Here is a 20,343-nt window from a genome sequence, read left to right as displayed (position 1 = left end):
TTATTTAATCTGGGAATTTCCTGTTCATACTTTCTGTCCATTTTCTGTTCCTATTTATTTTTAGGAGTTATATAGGTAACGTAGACATTAAACGTTGCCTTATTCTATGTTTTGCAACTATTTCTACCCAGTTTCTGGCTTGTGTTTTTCTGGCTTATGATAAACAGAAGTATTTGAATTTCTTTCCTTCCTCAAGTTTAGAATGATATTCTCCATCTACTTCCATAAAACTGTAAAAATTGTACATTTAAATTTTTCATCCACTTTCAGTTGTTTTTTGCATGTAGTGTTAGGTAGGTATCTAAATTCGTTGTTCCCTTATGGGTAACCAGTGTTCCCAACATTGTTTATTGACTATTCTTTGTTTACCTGCTACTCTGTAGATCATCTCTGTTATATATCACAAGTTTCCATATACTCATGGGTCTGCTTCTATGCTCTCTATTCTCTTCCATTAATCTATTGTGCTAATATGTCTGAAATAGTTTAGTTTTTAGTATGTATAGATATCTGGTTGGGCATATCTCCCCAACTTATTCTTTATTTTCAAAATTCACTTGGCTATTCTCTGCCTTTGCTCTCCTGTGCAAAATTTAGAATCAGCTGAAACATTCAAGAAATTATAGATTCTTTTGGGAAGAACTGTTATCTTTATGATAGTGATTCTATCACAGCATATAGTGTATCTTTTCATCTACCTAGTTTTTACATCTCTGACTATAATGTGGTCCTCATATATGATTTGAATAATATCAATTTCTCTTTTTTTCTGTAAAATATATGTAACAGAAAATTTACTGTTTAACCATTTTTAAGTGTACATTTCAGTGGCAATCGAGTATATTCACATTGTTGTGCAACCATCACCACGAACCATCTCCAGAACATTTTTCCTCTTCCCAAATTGAAACTCTGTAGCCATTGAACAATAACTCTCCATTTCCCCTTTTTGCCAGCCCCTGGCAACCACCATCCTACTTTCTGTCTATATGAATTTAGTTACTCTAGGTGTATTATATAAGTGGAGTCACACAGTATTTGTCCTTTGTAACTGGCATATTTCACTTAGCATGGTGTCTTCAAGGTTTATCCATGTTGTAGTATATGTCAGAATTTCCTTCCTTTTTAAGGCTGAATAATATTCCATTTTAAATATTAATTCTTTAAAGTTTGTTGACACCTCCTTTATTGTATTGGTCAATTTTGCAATTGTTACATGTGTGCTTGAAAGAATATGTTTGGCTGCAAGTTTCAGTATATCACCAAGGAATTGTGTTAATTCAAATCTTTTGTAACCTCACTCATTTTGTTATACGTTTGTGATGATCTCCTTCCATGATGTTGATTTTTCTTTATAGTTTTTCTTTATAGTTTTACCAATTTATGCTTTTTACATTTTGAGCCCCTGTTATTAGTTTTAGAATTTTTTTTGGTTAATTGAACTTCTGTATTATTTTATATATACCTTTATATGGTCTCTAATATTTTCCCCATAAAGTCTATTTCATCTGGTTTTAACAGGGCTGCACAAGGCTTTTACGTCTTTTTGTTGTTGTGTTGTTAGTATTTTCTTATATCATAGAACCTTTTAATTTAATCTTGGTCTGCCAAAGAATATAGCCTTTGTATTTTTGAAATTCAATTTGACTGTCTTCATCTTTTAACTGGCAAATTGAGTACATTCACATCAACTGTGTTTAGCGATATGTGGGAATTTGTTTGTAGCATCTTATTTTGTGAATTATATTTGTACAGCTTTTTCAGTGCTTCATTTTTCTCTCCATTTATTTTTAGACTGATTGCTTCTTCATTTTGTCTCTTTCTAAAAATGTCTACTTTAAAGTTATGCATGTTATTTCTGTTTATTTAATAGCTACTTTTAAATTACTAACATGCATGTTTAGCTTTAAAAAGTCTAAAGTTAACCACTATTTCTACACCCATACTGAATAATACAAAGACTTTAGAACATGTAAATTCTCTCTAGCCCTTGGCATCTTATAAGATAAACTCTAGGGATATTTATGATTCTAATTTTCTGTAAAAGCAAGACTTCTTAAATTCAAAGCACTGCAAACCAAAAAGAAAATTCAATTTTCTCATAATGCCAAACCAGGAGGAACATATTCTTTAAAGAAATGGCTTTAGAAACAGAATTTTAATATTTTTTCTAATTATTTTCCCATGGTTCTTTTTCCTTTATTTTTAGGTCATATCTTTTATTAAACTAATTCAAATAATTTGGATTATTTCAAAGATTAAACACTATAATTTATGATTTCTGTATTTGCTTTTGCTGAGATTGCATGATGATGTTGATTATAGCACAAAATGAGTGATATGTCTGGAAGCAAAGGTAACCATCCAGACAAAGTGAAAACCCAGAAGCCATAAAATAGATCCCTGAGCAGTGGCAACAAGAAAGCAAAATAAAACCAAACAGAAGCAAAATAAAAAATCACCGCTATCACAGAAAAATAGAACCTTGAAGTCTCCTCAACCCAGGGGCTTTATCATTTCATAATCTCCATTAGCAAGCCACTCCCAAATATTTAACTCTAAGCAAGAATATTGTGCCTGCCACACAGAGACCTATATATAGAGACCCACTTTCCAAGTAGATGGCAGTGCCTATGCCCCACAGCTTAGGAAGGCCCAGGCCCCAATGACATTGATATCCTGCTAGGTATCATTGAAGAATTTATAAAGTAGGGGCATAATAACTCTTCACTGAAAGTACTTTGCAACTTTTATCAGTAGGAGGAGACAGATGATGTTCAGGCGTAGTGGCCTTAGGCCACTTCATATAGAAAAGGTTGTCCTACACATCTCAGTAGCCTGACAGAATGTCCCTGAATAACAATCTGGCAAAGTAACCAATCAAAAGCGAGTCCCTAGTTAAAGCACCTGAAAAAACGAAAGACCATGTATGCATAAGAAACAGGCTCAAAATACTACATGCATTTAAAAAGTATTTTAAATAAGAATGCTTTCGGGGGATGAGGGCATGTTTATTATTCATTTATTGGGCATGACACATTTTCCAAAGGCAGTCAGTAGATGACAGATTAATTTGGGTATCCATGCAATTTTTAGTAGCAGTAGGTTCTGAACTGTTAGACATTTTATTTTTTCTGATGATGCAAGAGAGAAACATGCATTTTTGTCCTTACTTCGAAGTATGGGAAATAACCATGAACAAAATTCTCTCATGAAAATTGCTAATAGAAAAAAATGTTTAATGAAACACTTTTTTGGCTATAAAAATACTATCTCAGTTTTCAGCCTCATGAAGGAAGCTTTTTATTGGTGAGGAGTAATATCCATCTGAAATAAAAGTGGCCTACTGTTTTGTGATACTTTGGTCACTAATATGTACCATAATAATCAGTGCCTTACGGGATTGTCAAGATTTGCCCTATACATTAAAAGCTATACTTCATTTGTAAAGGCATATAACTGTAGTCAACTCTTTTGAAAGTGAATAAACTTTTCTCTCTTTTATAGTCCTTTTTCGGTAGAAGGTTCAAAAATATTTGATCCATGTCTGCTCTTAGAACCAATGATTATGAATCTGTCCCAGTGAAGTGTTTGAAAGGTTCAACTATTTATTTTAAGTAGCATTTGCCAATTTTCTTAATTGTGATATGCAGAAAGTTTGGAAACCACATAAAAGCACAAAGGAAAAAAATAATTCTCAAATCACTTGCTTCCCTCAGCTCTTGGCTCCATCACTAAATAACTTCAGAGTATTGTACTTTGATAGTTGTTTTGTCTGTTCTCCATTTTCTTATATTTTCATTAGCCATTCCTTGGTTCTTTATATAATGATCGCTTATAAAATGCTTTCTTGTTTTATCCTTGTAGTGAGATCTGAAAGATGGCCATGTATCTCCTTTCTATTCATGTATTTATTCAACATACATTTGTTAACACCTACTCTGTGTGTGAAACACTGCATGGGAATGTATGATTCAGTAGGCAAAGCTCATATCCTTATGAAACTTACTGTTTATGGACAAAGTGCTTGAAGTTGGGTTTCAACCTATAAGATCAGGACCCATGCTTAACTCACTTTCCTATCTATACAACCCAGCATGGGATCTATCAGTATTTTCTATCTGCATGCACAGTAGATATTGGAAGGACACTTACATGTGATGAATAAATAACGACTATTGAACAAGTAGTTGTTTGTCTCTTACCTATATTGCCGTATTCCTAATAGTATGGATAAGTAGATTAGATAAGTAGAACTGAATAAGTAGAATTTGCTTGCCTGTTTGTAAGGGTCTGTGTTGAGGTGTAACATTTGTATCTTAGTTATGAGGTAGCAAACTGTAATTCCATTATCTCAAAGGTTCCTGTGTAGTCCAAGTAAAGCAATAAATATGCTTTATTAGCAAAGAAAGAAAGAAGGTGGCGGTGGTATTTACATGGAGCTCTTACAGTATTGAGTTATTCATTAAGAGGTAAAACATTTAGTAACCCCAGTCATCTAAAACATGGTTATGTTATTTGAAAAAACCATGGCCTTTAACTCTCAAATATGTGTTACATATGCTTTTTCTAAAAATTAATTAATTAATTAATTAATCTAGCATTGTTGCATTGGGTCTTCGTTGCTGCGCGTGGGCCTTCTCTAGTTGGGGCTAGCGGGGACTACTCTTCGTTACAGTGCAGAGGCTTCTCATTGCGGTGGTTTCTCTTGTTGCAGAGCACGGGCTCTAGGCACGTAGGCTTCAGTAGTTGTGGCACATGGGCTCAGTAGTTGTGTCTCACAGGCTCTAGAGAACAGGCTCAGTAGTTGTGGCACACGGGCTTAGTTGCTCCGTGACATGTGGGGTCTTCCCGGACCAGGGATCGAACCTGTGTCCCCTGCATTGGCAGGCGGATTCTTAACCACTGCAAGTCCCATGTTACATATTCTTAATGCGCAAATAAATATTTAGCTTTGAGAAAGCATAAGAAAAGATATAAAATGCAACAGAATATAAGTTCACAGATGATATAGATCCAGCCCCTGGTTCACAGAGCTTTCAATATTATACATGGAAAGATGATTTCACACACACACACACACACACACACACACACACACACACACACACAGCCTATCTAGAGCCTTCTCCCCACTTTGCATCTGGCTAATGGAATTTATCTTTTACATATCAAGTTAAATGTCACTTTCTTGAAGTTCCCTCAACCTCTAAATTAGGTTCTTCTTGACAGTTTTTCATGGTACTCTGCATTTTTCCCATATAGCACTCATTATATTTATAATTACATTATACTTAGAAATATTTAGTATCTGTCTCCTCACTAGACAATAAATATAAAAAAGGCTCAACACACCTGCAAAGTGTCTGGCTCAGAGTGTGACCTCAATAAGCAGTTACTGCATGCCGTAACTCTAAAATATGAAAGATGGTGGCAGGGAAATGGAGAGAGAAAAACAAAGTGTGATGGGAGTGTAGTGGAGAGGGAAAGAGCATGTAATATATGGGCTTGAAAAGGTTCCATGTAAAATTTAAAGAGGACTTTAGAGGCAGTGAATGGTTGCTGAATGGGAAGCTTCATGGACACACCCTGGAGGGGGTGATACAGAAAAGATAGATTGGAAGCACGAATGATCAGAGCCAACATATCCGTTAGACACAGTAGACCCTGTGCCCAGAACCCATGATACTCTAAGGGGCCCCCAAAATGTTTTAAATGTTAATTTTTAATCAGGAAGAATGAATGTTACAGTAATGATTCCAATGTATGCCAATATTAGCATAAAATTTAATTTTTAATATTTTTTTATACAGGAAAGAGCCCATGAATACAGCCCTGGGGATGGTATTTGTTATACAGTAGATAGGATTTGAGCTGGAATCTGAAAAAGGAATACAAGATCTAACATTGAAATTCAAGTTGGCCTCACTTAGGGAGATTCCAGATGACAGGCTGGCGAGGTTCTTCAAACTTTGCTTTACCTTCACAGACTTTCTATCAGCTTTTTACTTATAGGAGAGCTTTAGGAAGAGAATTCTTGCAGCAAAGAATTGGATAGGTTGATTTTAGAGGTAGGGTGATCAATCAAGGGCCTTTGCATTAGTTTAGATTATAATAGAAAGAGACAGAAGGGATAGATATTACAAACATCCAGGTATATATTTACCCAGGCATTTTAGATCATATGCAGAAGAGCTCATTTTCTCTATAGAAAACTCCCAAAGTCATAATTACACATTTACATTCTCTGTATAAGTTTCATGAGAGGAGAAACCATGTCCATCCTACTGCTGTACCTTAGGGAATTGAACATGGAGATGCTCAAGAAAACAAGAGACTTAGACTCCTGTAGATGTGTTAAAACTATTAGAGCTAGTACTAGATCCTGGCCAAATCATTCTAATCATCAGAGCAAATGCCCAGAGTTCAATGATGTGACAAATGCCTTCCAATTGATTGATGGTTCAGTTATTCTGCAGAGCAAAACTGAAGTAACACCATATACACATACATCAATTATAACTTATTTTAAAGTTAATTTTAAAGGATTCTTAACTTTTTTCTCAATTGGGGAATCTCTGTCTATTGTCTATCACTGAATATATGTTCATAATCATAACTCATTTTTATATACAACATTAACTCATACAGAGAAAGTCATACTGACATAAAACCATGTAATATGCATCGAATACAGTTGTGTTGTATGTAGATTTGTTAGCATTCTCACTAAGTAAGTAATTTGTACACTAAGGATGTACCAAGCCTTGTGCTAGAGGAGCAGCACCCTAACAGGAAGGTTAAGGCAGGGCCTTACTAAGGAGAGGTGATGTTTGCATTCAGTCTTAAAACCGTACGTGCCTGGCAGGTGGACCAAAGCAGAAGAGTGTGTACTTTTTTTTTTTTTTTTTTTTTTTTTGCGGTACGTGGGCCTCTCACCGTTGCGGCCTCTCCCGTTGAGGAGCGCAGGCTCAGCGGCCATGGCTCACGGGCCCAGCCGCTCCGCGGCATGTGGGATCTTCCCGGACCGGGGCACGAACCCGTGTCCCCTGCATCGGCAGGCAGACTCTCAACCACTGCGCCACCAGGGAAGCCCAGCATGTACATTTTAAGAATGATAGCAATTAGGCTTGTATTTAAAAGGCTTTGTTAACCTTCTGGAGTGTTCGTTTCCTTATCCATGGGATGTGATGATCATCCTTTGTATCACTGTTCAGTTACTTTTCACGTTTGTTGGGAACATGGAAAAGGAAACAAACATAAAAATCAACACGAAGGTTATGAATCCCTTGATGTTGAAGAGAGGAAATATTCGGTGTGTAACACTGATAGTTAAATTAACCACCTGTCTCTATTTTAGAGATTGTCTTTTTTGGAGACAGAGGAATAGACCAAGTGAATCTTTCAGGAGCTTCCAAATTCTGGCTCTCTGGTTTCATAACTTGAGAAGTATGAAGAATGATAATGTTGTTAAGTCACTGAGATTGTATTTAATACCTTATAAAGAAACTAAAACTTTTCATAGTATTGAGATTACACCATGCAACCTATGAAAACTTCCTTATTCTGTACCATCATATGAAGACTGAAAGTTGTCAAATAGAGTCATTTAACTGGCAATTTTTAGGCTCCCATAAATGTCATTGACAATATTACTGAAATAAATTCAAGATAGGGTTTTCAGAATTGAGCCTCGTTGGCGGTTTGAAAGCAGTTGAATTGTTCTCCCACTTTGCGTTGTAACAATTCTGGTGCTGTATTCAAAACGTTGATATCAAGGTAGGAAATGAGTCTAAGTCAATGTTCCTCTTGAGGTTAAAGGTCTGTTTCTTTCAATCAGTTCAAACTGACAGGCCTCCTGCCATCACCTCCTCCTTAGCCAGGCATACAGGCCCTGGCCGTCAGTGTGAAAACATCTGTTGAATGGATTTATTGATTAGATCGTGTTTTGTTTCTCCCTTTCTCTATTTTTTTTCCTTCACACCGTTTATTATGTCTCTGACCTGATGAACTTAATTGGTTGCCATGTCGCTCTCAGTGTCTCCCTTAGTGCTTGTCTCATGTTTCTTTCTACTGTGCTCTTCTCTTGGCAGCAGCCCTTCCCGGAGCCGCAGCACGCACGTGCGCTCTCGGTGCACCCAGCTCAGCTGGCTGCGGATGGCATGGACGGATTAGAGAAACATCGTCTTGTCTCCAGGACTCATTCCTCCCCTGCTGCCTGCATTTTACCTCACCCAGCAATGGACTGCCACCTCCTGCCTGGCTCTGCAACTGGTGAGAATCCCTAAAGACTCTCCCTAATAGGCAGGCTAAATACACTGTTCTTGTAGGATTAAGCGATTTAAATGCTCTGAATAACTCCAAGAGCAGAACACTCCATTTTAACCCAGTGCAGCCCAAATTTTATGAGATTATATTGGCCACAAGACAAACAGCACATCTGATAAATCTTGGGCTTAGTATTAATAGCCTCATAAATTGTTACCGTTCAAGGGCCTGGAAAACACATCAACAGGTGCATGGGTCCCTTTTGGAAACAAAAATCCCTACAACATTCTTTAGCAGTGTTCCTCAATCTCTTCCTTCTAGTAGTCCTGGCCACTAGGAGATTTATGATGCTGGCTTCATTTGAGTCGAAAGAGTGCCCCTCTTCCAGTTTGTTTTTCTTGCTGTTTTGTTGGTGTCCCTGTTTTCTTCTGACTTTGCATACAAATTACTCATAGGAGACAGTGGTGCCAAGGCAAACCTTGTTTAATTCTACATGCATGAGTTCCATTTCCATTTATTATAGCACCGATGGGTGGGCTATTTGACTACCCTCTTCCTTTGCCTACAGCTGTGTTTGATATTTCAGAACCTGGCTACAGAGGAAAACAAACCAGATAATTCCAAGGCCAAAGGAAGGTCAAGTCCGGAACACACACAAAAAAAGGGTGCTGTTCTCTCACAAAGGAGCTGTACCATGAATATCCATGTGGATAAATATTCCTTTAAGTCTGCTGGCCCCTGTTCTTGTTCCATGCACTCAGACTGTGGCTCATCAAATGAAAGATATTCTAGCGCTAAGGGCTCATAACTTGGATGCAGCAAGGGGAGAATTCAGACGTACCTTCCCCCAAAGTCTCTCACAGGTTATCTGATTTATTTTTGAAGCAGTTTTTAGGATTCAGAGTTTGTTTTTGTGGCTTCTGTGACCTCAAGCAACCCTTTGTGCTTGGAAAAGTTAAAATACTTTTTCTGAAATCACGTTCCCAAGCCTTGATATCATCTTTTATTTAAAAATCAATGAATGAAATGGCCAAGTTATTTAACTTTGACAGACATCTTAATAAGTATGCATAGGACCTACTTTTTATAACGTGTTACACCACAAGCCAACATTCCATACTAGGAGCTACAGTCGTTATATTTGGATATATTTCCTTCACCACATTAGCCACTGCCTCTGATCCTTCTATAACTTGGAGCAAAGCAGACCTGTCCTGGTATCCCAGACGACCCAGGACTGTAGCCCACTGTCAGCAGAAGCCGCTTGGATCAGTCAGGCCTGGTTCTATCCCTGGTCTTCAGAGAATTTTTGCTCAAAGCCAGATACATGATGTAGAGAAATACTTTTTGTAGGTAGTGAGAACAGCAGCCTTTAAGAATTAGACACTCCTCAATTCTTTATACTGAAAGTGTTTTTTATTCATCCATAAGCTTTCAGAGACACAGACACCCTATTGTAATACAGGTTACATTCACTCAAAATCATTTCCTTAATTTAAAAGTGAGCTTGATTATAAAGTTTTGTGGTGCTGTTTCCATGTGCTCTGCTGTCTACTATTGTAATCCTACTGATAGTTTCTTTTCTTGGTTAAGAGGGGTGACCCTTTCCTGACATGCTGTGGTTTCCTCTACTTTTATATGTTCCTTCCATATGAATGAAGCAAGATCTCTGAATATTAGAATGATCCTACTAGTTTGAGAAAACATGTTGAACAGGGTTTGTAGGCCTTAAAAGAATCAGGTGAAAGGGTGGACTGCAAACCAAATAACATAAGCATGACATAAACATAACCTAATCCTTCAGACTGAAGACTGGGTCATTTCACATGATTACTTTCTTTCTCATAATGTCAGCATCCTAGTATTTATCAGAGTTTATTCCAAACACAAATAGGGAAATCAGCTTGAGTTTATTTTCATTTTTAATGTACGTGATGAGGCACATTTCTTGCCTAAATGAGAGATTATATAAACTTATATTTTAAAAAATACAGCATTTTATACTTAGTAGGTATTCAATAAATTTTAGTTGAATGAACAAATACTAATGTGTAGTATATGTACATGATATATGTACGTATAAATCGTAAACCCTTAGGAATTTACTAGTTCAAATTTGAAAACATAGAAAATGAAAGTTACTTTGTAACTATTGTTCTGTAAAGAACGACTAAGTGATTTCAAAGTTACGTACTTCAGTAGAGAAGAACCTTCTTATTGTCTTATTTACCTTAAGAATGTTGCATCCTAACACTTAAAGTAAAAATATTAGATATTTTTTTAAAACATGCAAAATATATAATTTATGTATCTGTCAATAGCCCCTCCACTGTCATTGGGACTAAAAATATATATTTGATTGGTGACTTTCATTTAGTGCTTTTCCAAATCCAAAGGAAATGAAGTACACTGTCTTCAATCTGCTCTTCCACATATTATTCTGGCTTTACTTCAAACTTAAATTTCCCCTGTAAGCTACATACTCTTACAATCCACGTGATCTCAAAATTCATTTTAGTATTTCTAACGATATTTATTTTAGAGGAGAACTCTTAAGGCTTTCATTTGTGGTATGTTTGAAAACAAAATTTTTAAGCATTAAATGCGTTTCTTTTGGCTTTTTAATATCTGGTGTAGATACATCAACAAAAATCAAGTGACATTTAAGTCACTTTGAAATCACATGTTCTTTGAGAATATTTAGCTTTTTTTTTTTTCAAAAGAAAGTCATAAATCTTAAATACTCAGTGGTTGTTCCACTAAAAAGTAAGGAAGAGAAAACAAGTTGTAAGGGTAGGCGATTTGCTTAATTTCATTCTCTAAGAGCTATACATTTTGAAACAACTAAAAAGTTACTCAATACTAAACTCACATAATTTTCAAGGCACACCATTCAAACCTTTACCTTCCATGTGATCCTCAACAGTCAACTAGAGTAGCCACACCATCCCCTTTTTGTAAAGAAAAAAGCAGTGGTCCAAGGGAAAAATGTGGTCTGAACTCAGTCAGTTGTTGAAAGATGATGTCTCTAGTCCATTTCCTGTGAGAACTTGAATGGACCAACAAGCAGACTAAGATGCAGCCACTCCCTGGTGGCCCTACAGAGAGCCTGGTTGAGGATATTTCTGGATGGACAAGAAGATGATGCACCTGCTGTAGTGCTAATGAAGAATGTGTATTGTAGAGCCAGGTTGCCACATATTCAAATGAATTTTGTTATATTGGAAAATGAGTAATAATATTCAACTTTTATATCATATTGAATTTAAGAAGTGCTTTTTTCCTTCTGTGGAAAGCCAAGGCATGGTGTTTGTATGAGTTCTGATGACTAAGGAAAGGGCAATGTATGTCATTTTCTCTGCCATAGTCTTTCTTTCTACTCAGCTGTTCCTAACAGAGATGAGGCTTGGTCATGGCTCACAACAGACCATTGAGAGTAGATGATATAATTGTGCTAAGTTTATACCAAATGGGATTCATTGACAGAAGAATTTAATGGCAAATAAATTTGATTGGCTTTATCTTCCCCATCACCCAGTACCATTTAAGGTCTTCTTTCTCCCAACATTAGGTTCCTTTACATATTCTGTGAGTAAATTCTTTCTTTGTAACATTATCTTTTTAAGTCAGTGTCTAATGTGAAGTAGAATTATAGTGCTCAAACTAAACCAATGTTTATGAAAGCCATTACAAATAGTTTAGTTAAAAGAATTTTTAAATTGATGTTTAGTGAGTGGCACATTGTGACAGAAAGTGAAATACATTTGAATATTTCAGTGTGAGAATAGCAAAACTGGCCTTTTTTTCTGTTTTTTTTGGTTTGTTTTTGCTTTTTAATTAAAGATATTTTCCCAAGTCAGGCAAACTCCCATTAATCCTTCAGGTTTTAGTTTACGTGTTATTTCCTTCATGAAGCCTTGTTTGGCCAGCTAAATCCAAATTAAATCAATTATGGCCCCTCATAACAAACTGGATTTCTCCCTGAAAGATTGTAATTATTTATTTTGGGGATTGTGTTCAGATGGGCTCTCTGTGTGGGAAGAGATTGTGTTTTCTCTTCTCTCTAACCCTAGCACATAGGTATATGGCTAGCCCAAGGAGGGTACTCAGTGTATGTACTTACTGTATAATAAACAAATGAATATCAGAATGAAATGAGAGTAAATAGACATGAATTACGTGCAGCTACACACAGAAAAGATTATTGGTGCATTAAGTGAAATTTGGGAGTAACACTTAATTTTTTTAATTCAAAAAAATGTTCATTGAAAGTAATTTGGTAAATTTGGAAAACTGTAAAGGAGAATCACCTATTATTCTATCACTCAGAGGTAACCATAAGTAAAATATACATTTATTTATTCCAGTATTTTTTCCTCTTCCTATGTGCCTCTCTTTAACAGAGTAAAGAAAAGTTATATGTGTGTTTGTGTTCACGTCTGTGTGCACGTGTATATCTGTAAATACGTATATGTGTGTGTGTGTAATCGTGTGTGTGTATGTGTATGTGCATGTGTTTATGTGTGTGTTTTAAGACCTCTCAGAGTAACTAATGTTACCACCTGTATCAGAATGGAGAGATTAATTTCATTTGGGTAGATAATCAGTTTTGAAGTTACTGTCCTCAAATATATGTGCTTGAAATTTCTCCTGAAAAATTCCTCCAAAATTTGTTTCTCTAATTCTCACTGAAGATGATAAAATAGCTATCTTTTTTATTTAGGAGATTAAATGGACTTGGTCACATATATATTATAACATTTATTAACATAAGTTATAGCATATATTTTTAAAGTATATATTAATATACATTAGTTATACATATATGTGTATATATATATTTTAATTAAAAAAATTGTTTTGGCTTTTCCATGCCTGAGAAAGTCATCCTATTACCTTCATACACACTTGGACACAGACTTATTGGGGCACACTTTTTGTCTGGAAATGTGGTTAAATGCTCAAGTATTTGACATTCAAGAGGAGAAGTCTGAGGTTAGCACTGAGGAGAATTCAGAGGCCATCTTAGTATGTGTTCCTTTGTGGGCAGCTTGTTCATTCTTTTCTGGTGCCTCATAGTATATTTTCTTTATCCTGTTAATCCAAAAAACAAAACCAAAAAAAAAAAAACCCAAATTATCTTTATGATGAGCATTTGCAGTTACATACTCATGTACATTGACTCTTTCTATTTATGGAAAAATTCTTCAATTATTCCAATTACTAAGTTAAATCTGATTTCTTCCTCGAGAACAGTCTTTTCAGTTGTCTATTCTCTGACCTCCATACTCTCTGTAAATCTCTAAGTTTTTATTTAACGGCACTTATCTGGTTTTCTGAAATGTGAATTCCTTTTTTGTTCTCCAGTGTAGATTTTAATTTTGCCACTGTGTATTTAGTTTTCTTGCCATCCTCATTTACCTTATTCATCTTTCTTTTTACTTGTTAATTTAGCTTGATTTCTCCTTTTAGCTGTTGGCTCCTATTTTATAGGATCAGTGTCTTTTGACATTTGAGGATCTCAAAAAGTTTCTAAAATCTAATTTTTGTTCCTATAGTAAATCAAATTCACTGAGCTAAGTAGTAGGAATGATGTTTCCTTTACAGTTTCTGTAGCATATTCTCATAGGCCCAGTTTTTGTTTTTTTGTTTTTTATTTTCTTCTGCTCACTCAATCTTTTAAAAACAATTTTTTTTTTAAGTATAGTTGATTTACAATTTGGTGTTAGTTTCTGCTGTAGAGCAAAGTGATTCAGATGTATATTTTCTGACTTTCGTTTCATTATAGTTTATTATAAGATATTGAATGTAGTTTTCTGTGCTATACAGTAGGACCTTGTTGTGTATCTATTTTGTATATAGTAGTTTGTATCTACTAATCCCAAACTCCTAATTTATCCCTCCCCCCACATTTCCCTTTTGGTAATCATAAGTTTGTTTTCTATGTCTGTGAGTCTGTTTCTGTTTTGTAAATAAGTTCGTTTGTATCATTTTCTAGATTCCACATATAAGTGATATCATGAGAAATTTGTCTTTGTCTGACTTCAGTTAGTATGATAATCAGTAGGTCTATCCATGTTGCTACAAATGGCATTTCATTCTTTTTTATGGCTGAGTAATATTCCATTGTGCATATATACACTACAACTTCTTTCTCCATTCATGTGTTGATGGACGTTTAGGTTGCTGCCATGTCTTCGCTCTTGTAAATAGTGCTGCTATGAACATTGGGGTGCATATATCTTTTGGAATTAAAGTTTTATCCAGATATATGCCCAGGAGTGGGATTGCTGGATTGTATGGTAACTCTATTTTTAGTTTTTTGAGGAACCTCCATACTGTTCTCTATAGGGGCTGCACCAATTTACATTCCCACCAATAGTGTAGGAGAGTTCCCTTTTCTGCACACCCTCTCCAGCATTTATTATTTGTAGACCTTTTGATGATGGGCATTCTGTGACCGGTGTGAGATAGATAGTTACCTCACTGTAGTTTTGATTTGCATTTCTCTAATAATTAGTGATGTGGAGCATCTTTTCATGTGCTTTTTGGCCATCTGGTGTGTCTTCTCTGGAGAAATGTCTCTTTAGATCTTCCACTCATTTTTTGATTTGGTTGTTTGTCTTTCTGATATTGAGCTGCATGAGCTGTTTGTATATTTTGGAGATTAATCCCTTGTTGGTCACTTCATTTGCCAATATTTTATCCCATTCTGTGGTTTATCTTTTTGTTCACTTTATGATTTCCTTTGCTGTGCTCACTTATTCTTGAAAGCTTGAATGTAGAGTGATCTTTCTAGATATTTGCCAGTAAATATGTAGTGAATTGTTTGACTTCGTTTTTTGCCAACTTACATACTGGTTGAATCTCCTTCTCGGTTATATAGTTGAATGGCAACATTTAATCTAGTTCCCAGGTTCTAACAGACTTGCATATAGTGTTAGTTGGAAGCCCTAGGATGGAATTTCTTCCCCCCACTTCTTTTTTAGCTGCTGATACGATGATTTACATAAACAAACAAATCTAAGTCTTAGAAAATGCTCCTTATGTACTGAGGCACAATTTAGCAAGTTTTAAACAATTATTTTTGCATATTTCATTTGCCTGCTAGACAAATCAAGTTTAACACATAATTAAAAATTGTACTATCTGGAGGGAACTTACCTCAACATAATAAAGGCCATATATGACAAACCCATAGTCAACATTGTTCTCAGTGGTGAAAAACTGAAACCATTTGCTCTAAGATCAGGAAAAAGACAAGGTTGTCCACTCTCACCACTGTTATTAAACATAGTTTTGGAAGTTTTAGCCACAACAATCAGAGAAGAAAAAGAAATAAAAAGAATCCAAATTGGAAAAGAAGTAGTAAAGCTGTCGCTGTTTGCAGATGACATGATACTATACATAGAGAATCCTAAATATGCTACCAGAAAACTACTAGAGCTAATCAGTGAATTTGGTAAAGTAGCAGTATACAAAATTAATGCACAGAAATCTCTTGCATTCTTATACACTAATGATGAAAAATCTGAAAGAGAAATTAAGGAAACACTCCCATTTACCACTGCAACAAAAAGAATAAAATACCTAGGAATAAACCTACCTAAGGAGACAAAAGACCTGTATGCAGAAAACTATAAGACACTGATGAAACAAATTAAAGATGATACAAACAGCTGGAGAGATATACCATGTTCTTGGATTGGAAGAATCAACATTGTGAAAATGCCTCTACTACCCAAAGCAATCTACAGATTCAGTGCAATCCCTATCAAACAACCAATGGCATTTTTCACAGAACTGGAACCAAAAATTCACAATCTGTATGGAAACACAAAAGACCCTGAATAGCCAAAGCAATCTTGAGAAAGAAAAATGGAGCTGGAGGAATCAGGCTCCCAGACTTCAGACTATACTACAGAGCTACAGTAATCAAGATGGTATGGTACTGGCACAAAAACAGAAATATAGATTAATGGAACAGGATAGAAAGCCCAGAGATAAACCAACACGCATACTTTCACCTTATTTTTGATAAAGGAGGCAAGAATATAGAATGGAGAAAAGACAGCCTCTTCAAAAAGTGGTGCCGGGAAAACTGGACAGCTACATGTAAAAGAATGAAATTAGAACACTCCCCATCACCAAACACAAAAATAAACTCAAAATGGATTAAAGACCTAAATGTAAGGCCAGACACTATAAAACTCTTAGAGGAAAACATAGGCAGAATGCTCTATGACGTAAATCACAGCAAGATCCTTTTTGACCCACCTCCTAGACAAATGGAAATAAAAATAAACAAATGGGACCTAATGAAACTTCAAAGCTTTTGCACAGCAAAGGAAACCATAAGCAATACGAAAAGACAACCCTCAGAATGGGAGAAATTATTTGCACATGAAGCAACTGACAAAGCATTAATCTCCCAAGTTTACAAACAGTTCATGCAGCTCAGTGTAAAAAAAAAAAAACAAAAACCACTCAATCCAAAAATGGGCAGAAGACCTAAATAGACCTTTCTCCAAAGATATACAGATCTCCAACAGACACATGAAAGGATGCTCAACATCACTGATCATTAGAGAAATGCAAATCAAAACTACAATGAGGTATCACCTCACACCAGTCAGAATGACCATCATCAGAAATCTACAAATGATAAATGCTGGAGAGGGTGTGGAGAAAAGGGAACCCTCTTGCACTGTTGGTGGGAATGTAACTTGATATAGCCACTATGGAGAACAGTATGGAGGTTCCTTAAACTAAAACTAGAACTACCATATGACCCAACAATCCCACTACTGGCCATATACCCTGAGAAAACCATAATTCAAAGAGTCATGTACCACAATGTTCACTGCAGCTCTATTTACAATAGCCAGGAGATGGAAGCAACCTAAGTGTCCATCGACAGATGAATGGATAAAGAAGATGTGGCACATATATACAATGGAATATTACTCAGCCATAAAAAGAAACGAAATTGAGTTATTTTTAGTGAGGTGGATGGACCTAGAGTCTGTCATACAGAGTGAAGTAAGTCAGAAGGAGAAAAACAAATATCATATGCTGACACATATATATGGAATCAAAAAAATAAAAGTTATGAAGAACCTAGGGGCAGGACAGGAATAAAGACGCAGACATAGAGAATGGACCTGAGGACACGGGGAAGGGGAAGGGGAAGCTGGGACGAAGTGAGAGAGTGATATGGACATATATACACTACCAAATGTAAAATCGATAGCTAGTGGGAAGCAGCCGCATAGCACAGGGAGATCAACTCAGTGCTTTGTGACCACCTAGAGGGATGGGATAGGGAGGGTGGGAGGGAGGGAGACGCAAGAGGGAGGAGAAATGGGGATATATGTATATGTATAGCTGATTCACTTCGTTATAAAGCAGAAACTAACACAACATTGTAAAGCAATTATACTCCAATAAAGTTATTAAAAAAAATTTTGTACTATCTGGTACTTTGTTTTAGGTGTTCCTGTTAATAGATATTACAACAAATAATTCAGGTATTAGAATGTAAAGAGTATAGTAGAAATAGAAAAAGTTAGGTAAGATTACCTCATGGATAGGTTAGAATTATGGTTAGAAAGTATAACAGCTGCTGTGGGTATGATTTAGAGGTTATTAGAAATGACCCTTACTTCAAAATAGCTCCTTGTATCCATTTTCGTAATTCTACCAATTGCAGGCCATTTTTTAAAGACTTGTTTTTTTTATTTTTAAAAGTTCATCTTTGACCTCCCCACCCTGTATTTTTGTTTCTTCCTTACCATACAGAGTCTTAAAAAAACATGTCATAAAGTATATTCGTAAGTACCTCACCTTTACTGCTAGATCATAAGTTAAATGTAATAAAATGAAGTTGCTGGTGCCTGGATCATTGTGAGCATTCAGTGACTGTTTACTGAACCTGCATCTTTTAGGAAAGATATTATGTTATATATATTTGTGTTGTGCTTGGTTCAGTTCTTTGGCCCTGAAAAGTGTTTAATATGTGTTGTTGAGCAAATCCTTAGGAAGGTATGAAACCTCAGGCTTTAACCAGAAAAGCAATATGAAGCTGAATGTTAAGAACCTGTGATCAGGATCAGGAGTTTTAGGTCTAAAGATTCTAGACTCAACTTTCCTAATAGACCAAGGTGGACTCAGCCTCGCAATCATATAAGATTGGGCATAAACCTGAAGATATGAATGGCTTCTATGGCTAAATAATGACTTAACTACACGCAATGATTAAGGAAAGGGAAAGATGCTGCACTTTGTGCTTCCTCATTTAATAAAACTGAAAGCCAGAGAAAGCACAAAGTCCAGGCTTATCTAAAAAAACATCAAAAAATTTTAAGAGTTTTTTTGGGTAGAAAATAAACTTCTAGAGTTTAAAATTCAGGTAAAGGCTTTATGTTAAGACTCCTTTGTGTATTTTCTCAAAACCTAATTTTAACTCTTGTCCCATTGATTGAGAGAGCTTGATCCATTGGCTTATGTTGTAAGTGGTAACCAGTGAGGCAGAAAGGGTCAAAGAAAAGTAGCATTCCATATGAATCCCAAAGAGAAGATCAGGCTTGTTTCTCACCCTATAAGTTTTTGTTACTGGAAAAAAAAAAAAAAGAAAAAAGAGAGAGGAAAAGAATGGAGATGAAGGATGAGGTTAAGTCTCACCTTGCAGTGTACCTGTTAACACCTCATTGCTAGGTCATTAAGATGAGTAAGTGGAGGTTTGGGGTTCCAGACTTTATTTATTTTCTCTTAAATTCAAATGTCTTTCCAGGAGTTCCTGGACTTTGTATTATAATCTCCAGATACTTGGTAATAAATTTCAGCTACCATAACCTGTTTAATAAATTTTTTTTGGCAGTGGCTTATGGAGAAAATTTTGTTAAAAGAGGAATGATTACTATGGAGGTGAAGTTAGATATGTCAAGAGATGAAATAGTGAAAAAAATAAGCAACTTAATGATTAGAATCTCTACTCTTAAAGAATATGTTTTCAAAATGAGGGAAATACTGTATTTTATGTTTCCATGTTAATCATTAATATATCCTTCATGCAGTGCAAAACTGTGGTTGAAAATATGTTAAACAGTTCCTTATATGTAGTAGCAACTCATAAATGATATATCTGAACTGTGGAGACATGTCTTATATATCATTGTATTTTTTAAAATAAATTTATTTATTTATTTTTGGCTGCATTGGGTCTTTGTTGCTGTGCGAGGGCTTTCTCTAGTTGCGGCGAGGGGGGCTACTCTTCATTGTGGTGCACGGCGGTCTTCTCATTGTGGTGGCTTCTCTTGTTGCGGAGCACGGGCTCTAGGTGTGCGGACTTAAGTATTTGTGGTACACGGGCTTCAGTAGTTGTGGCTCATGGGCTTTAGAGCGGAGGCTCAGTAGTTGTGGCTCACGGGCTTAGTTGCTCCGCGGCATGTGGGATCTTCCCGGACCAGGGTTTGAACCCATGTTCCCTCCATTGGCAGGCGGATTCTTAACCACTGCACAACCAGGGAAGTCCCTATCATTGTATTTTTAATGTTTCTTTTTATGCCTGCTTCCTTTTTTTCCCCCTGCCTTCCCTCTTGTCTCCCTTTTGACTTTATTTAAAAATATTTATTCATCTCTTTTTTATGCAAAATGCCATGTAGAAATATAACGAGTAAAATAAATGCCTGTATTAGAGGCACTGGCCAGTTGGAAGATAAGGCAAATAAAATAAAAGGTAGAACATTAAAGAAATAAGGCTATAAAAACTTCAGTAGTCCAATGAGGTCCACCAAGTAGGTTCATCAAGGAGGTCTTTATAATGGAGATATCTGACTTAGTTCTTGCATCAGTTCATTGATTTATGTTTTTCATTCATTAAAAGTACTTTTGAGGATCTACTATATTCCAAGCATGGTTTACAGACACGAAAAGTTCAGAGGTAAACAATACAACTCTAGTCTGTGTTTTCATAGCTCTTACCAGATAGTAAAGAAAATATACAATTAACAATATTATACAACAGTTACAGAATTGTGCTAAATGTTCCGAGGAAGACCTAGAAGAACTAGTAGA

At 35.9% G+C, this 20,343-nt stretch overlaps 1 protein-coding gene across 1 annotated transcript in view; it reads left to right on the top strand.

The window, feature by feature from the left end:
- HDAC9 (histone deacetylase 9) overlaps positions 1-20,343 on the top strand; it is a gene marked incomplete at its 3' end in the record, with an annotated part of 936,726 nt that overhangs the window by 600,343 nt on the left and 316,040 nt on the right. Inside the window, exon 13 of the mRNA XM_082846537.1 lies at positions 8,094-8,274. Coding sequence (XP_082702663.1) covers positions 8,094-8,274 — 181 coding nt within the window. The remainder of the gene's footprint in view (positions 1-8,093; positions 8,275-20,343) is intronic.

Source organism: Leucopleurus acutus (genome assembly GCF_964270905.1).
Source record: "Leucopleurus acutus genome assembly, chromosome: 9".
Taxonomy (NCBI): Eukaryota; Metazoa; Chordata; class Mammalia; order Artiodactyla; family Delphinidae; genus Leucopleurus; species Leucopleurus acutus.
The sequence above is the reverse complement of the archived record's forward strand: the minus strand, read 5'-3'. Positions and strand labels throughout refer to the sequence as shown.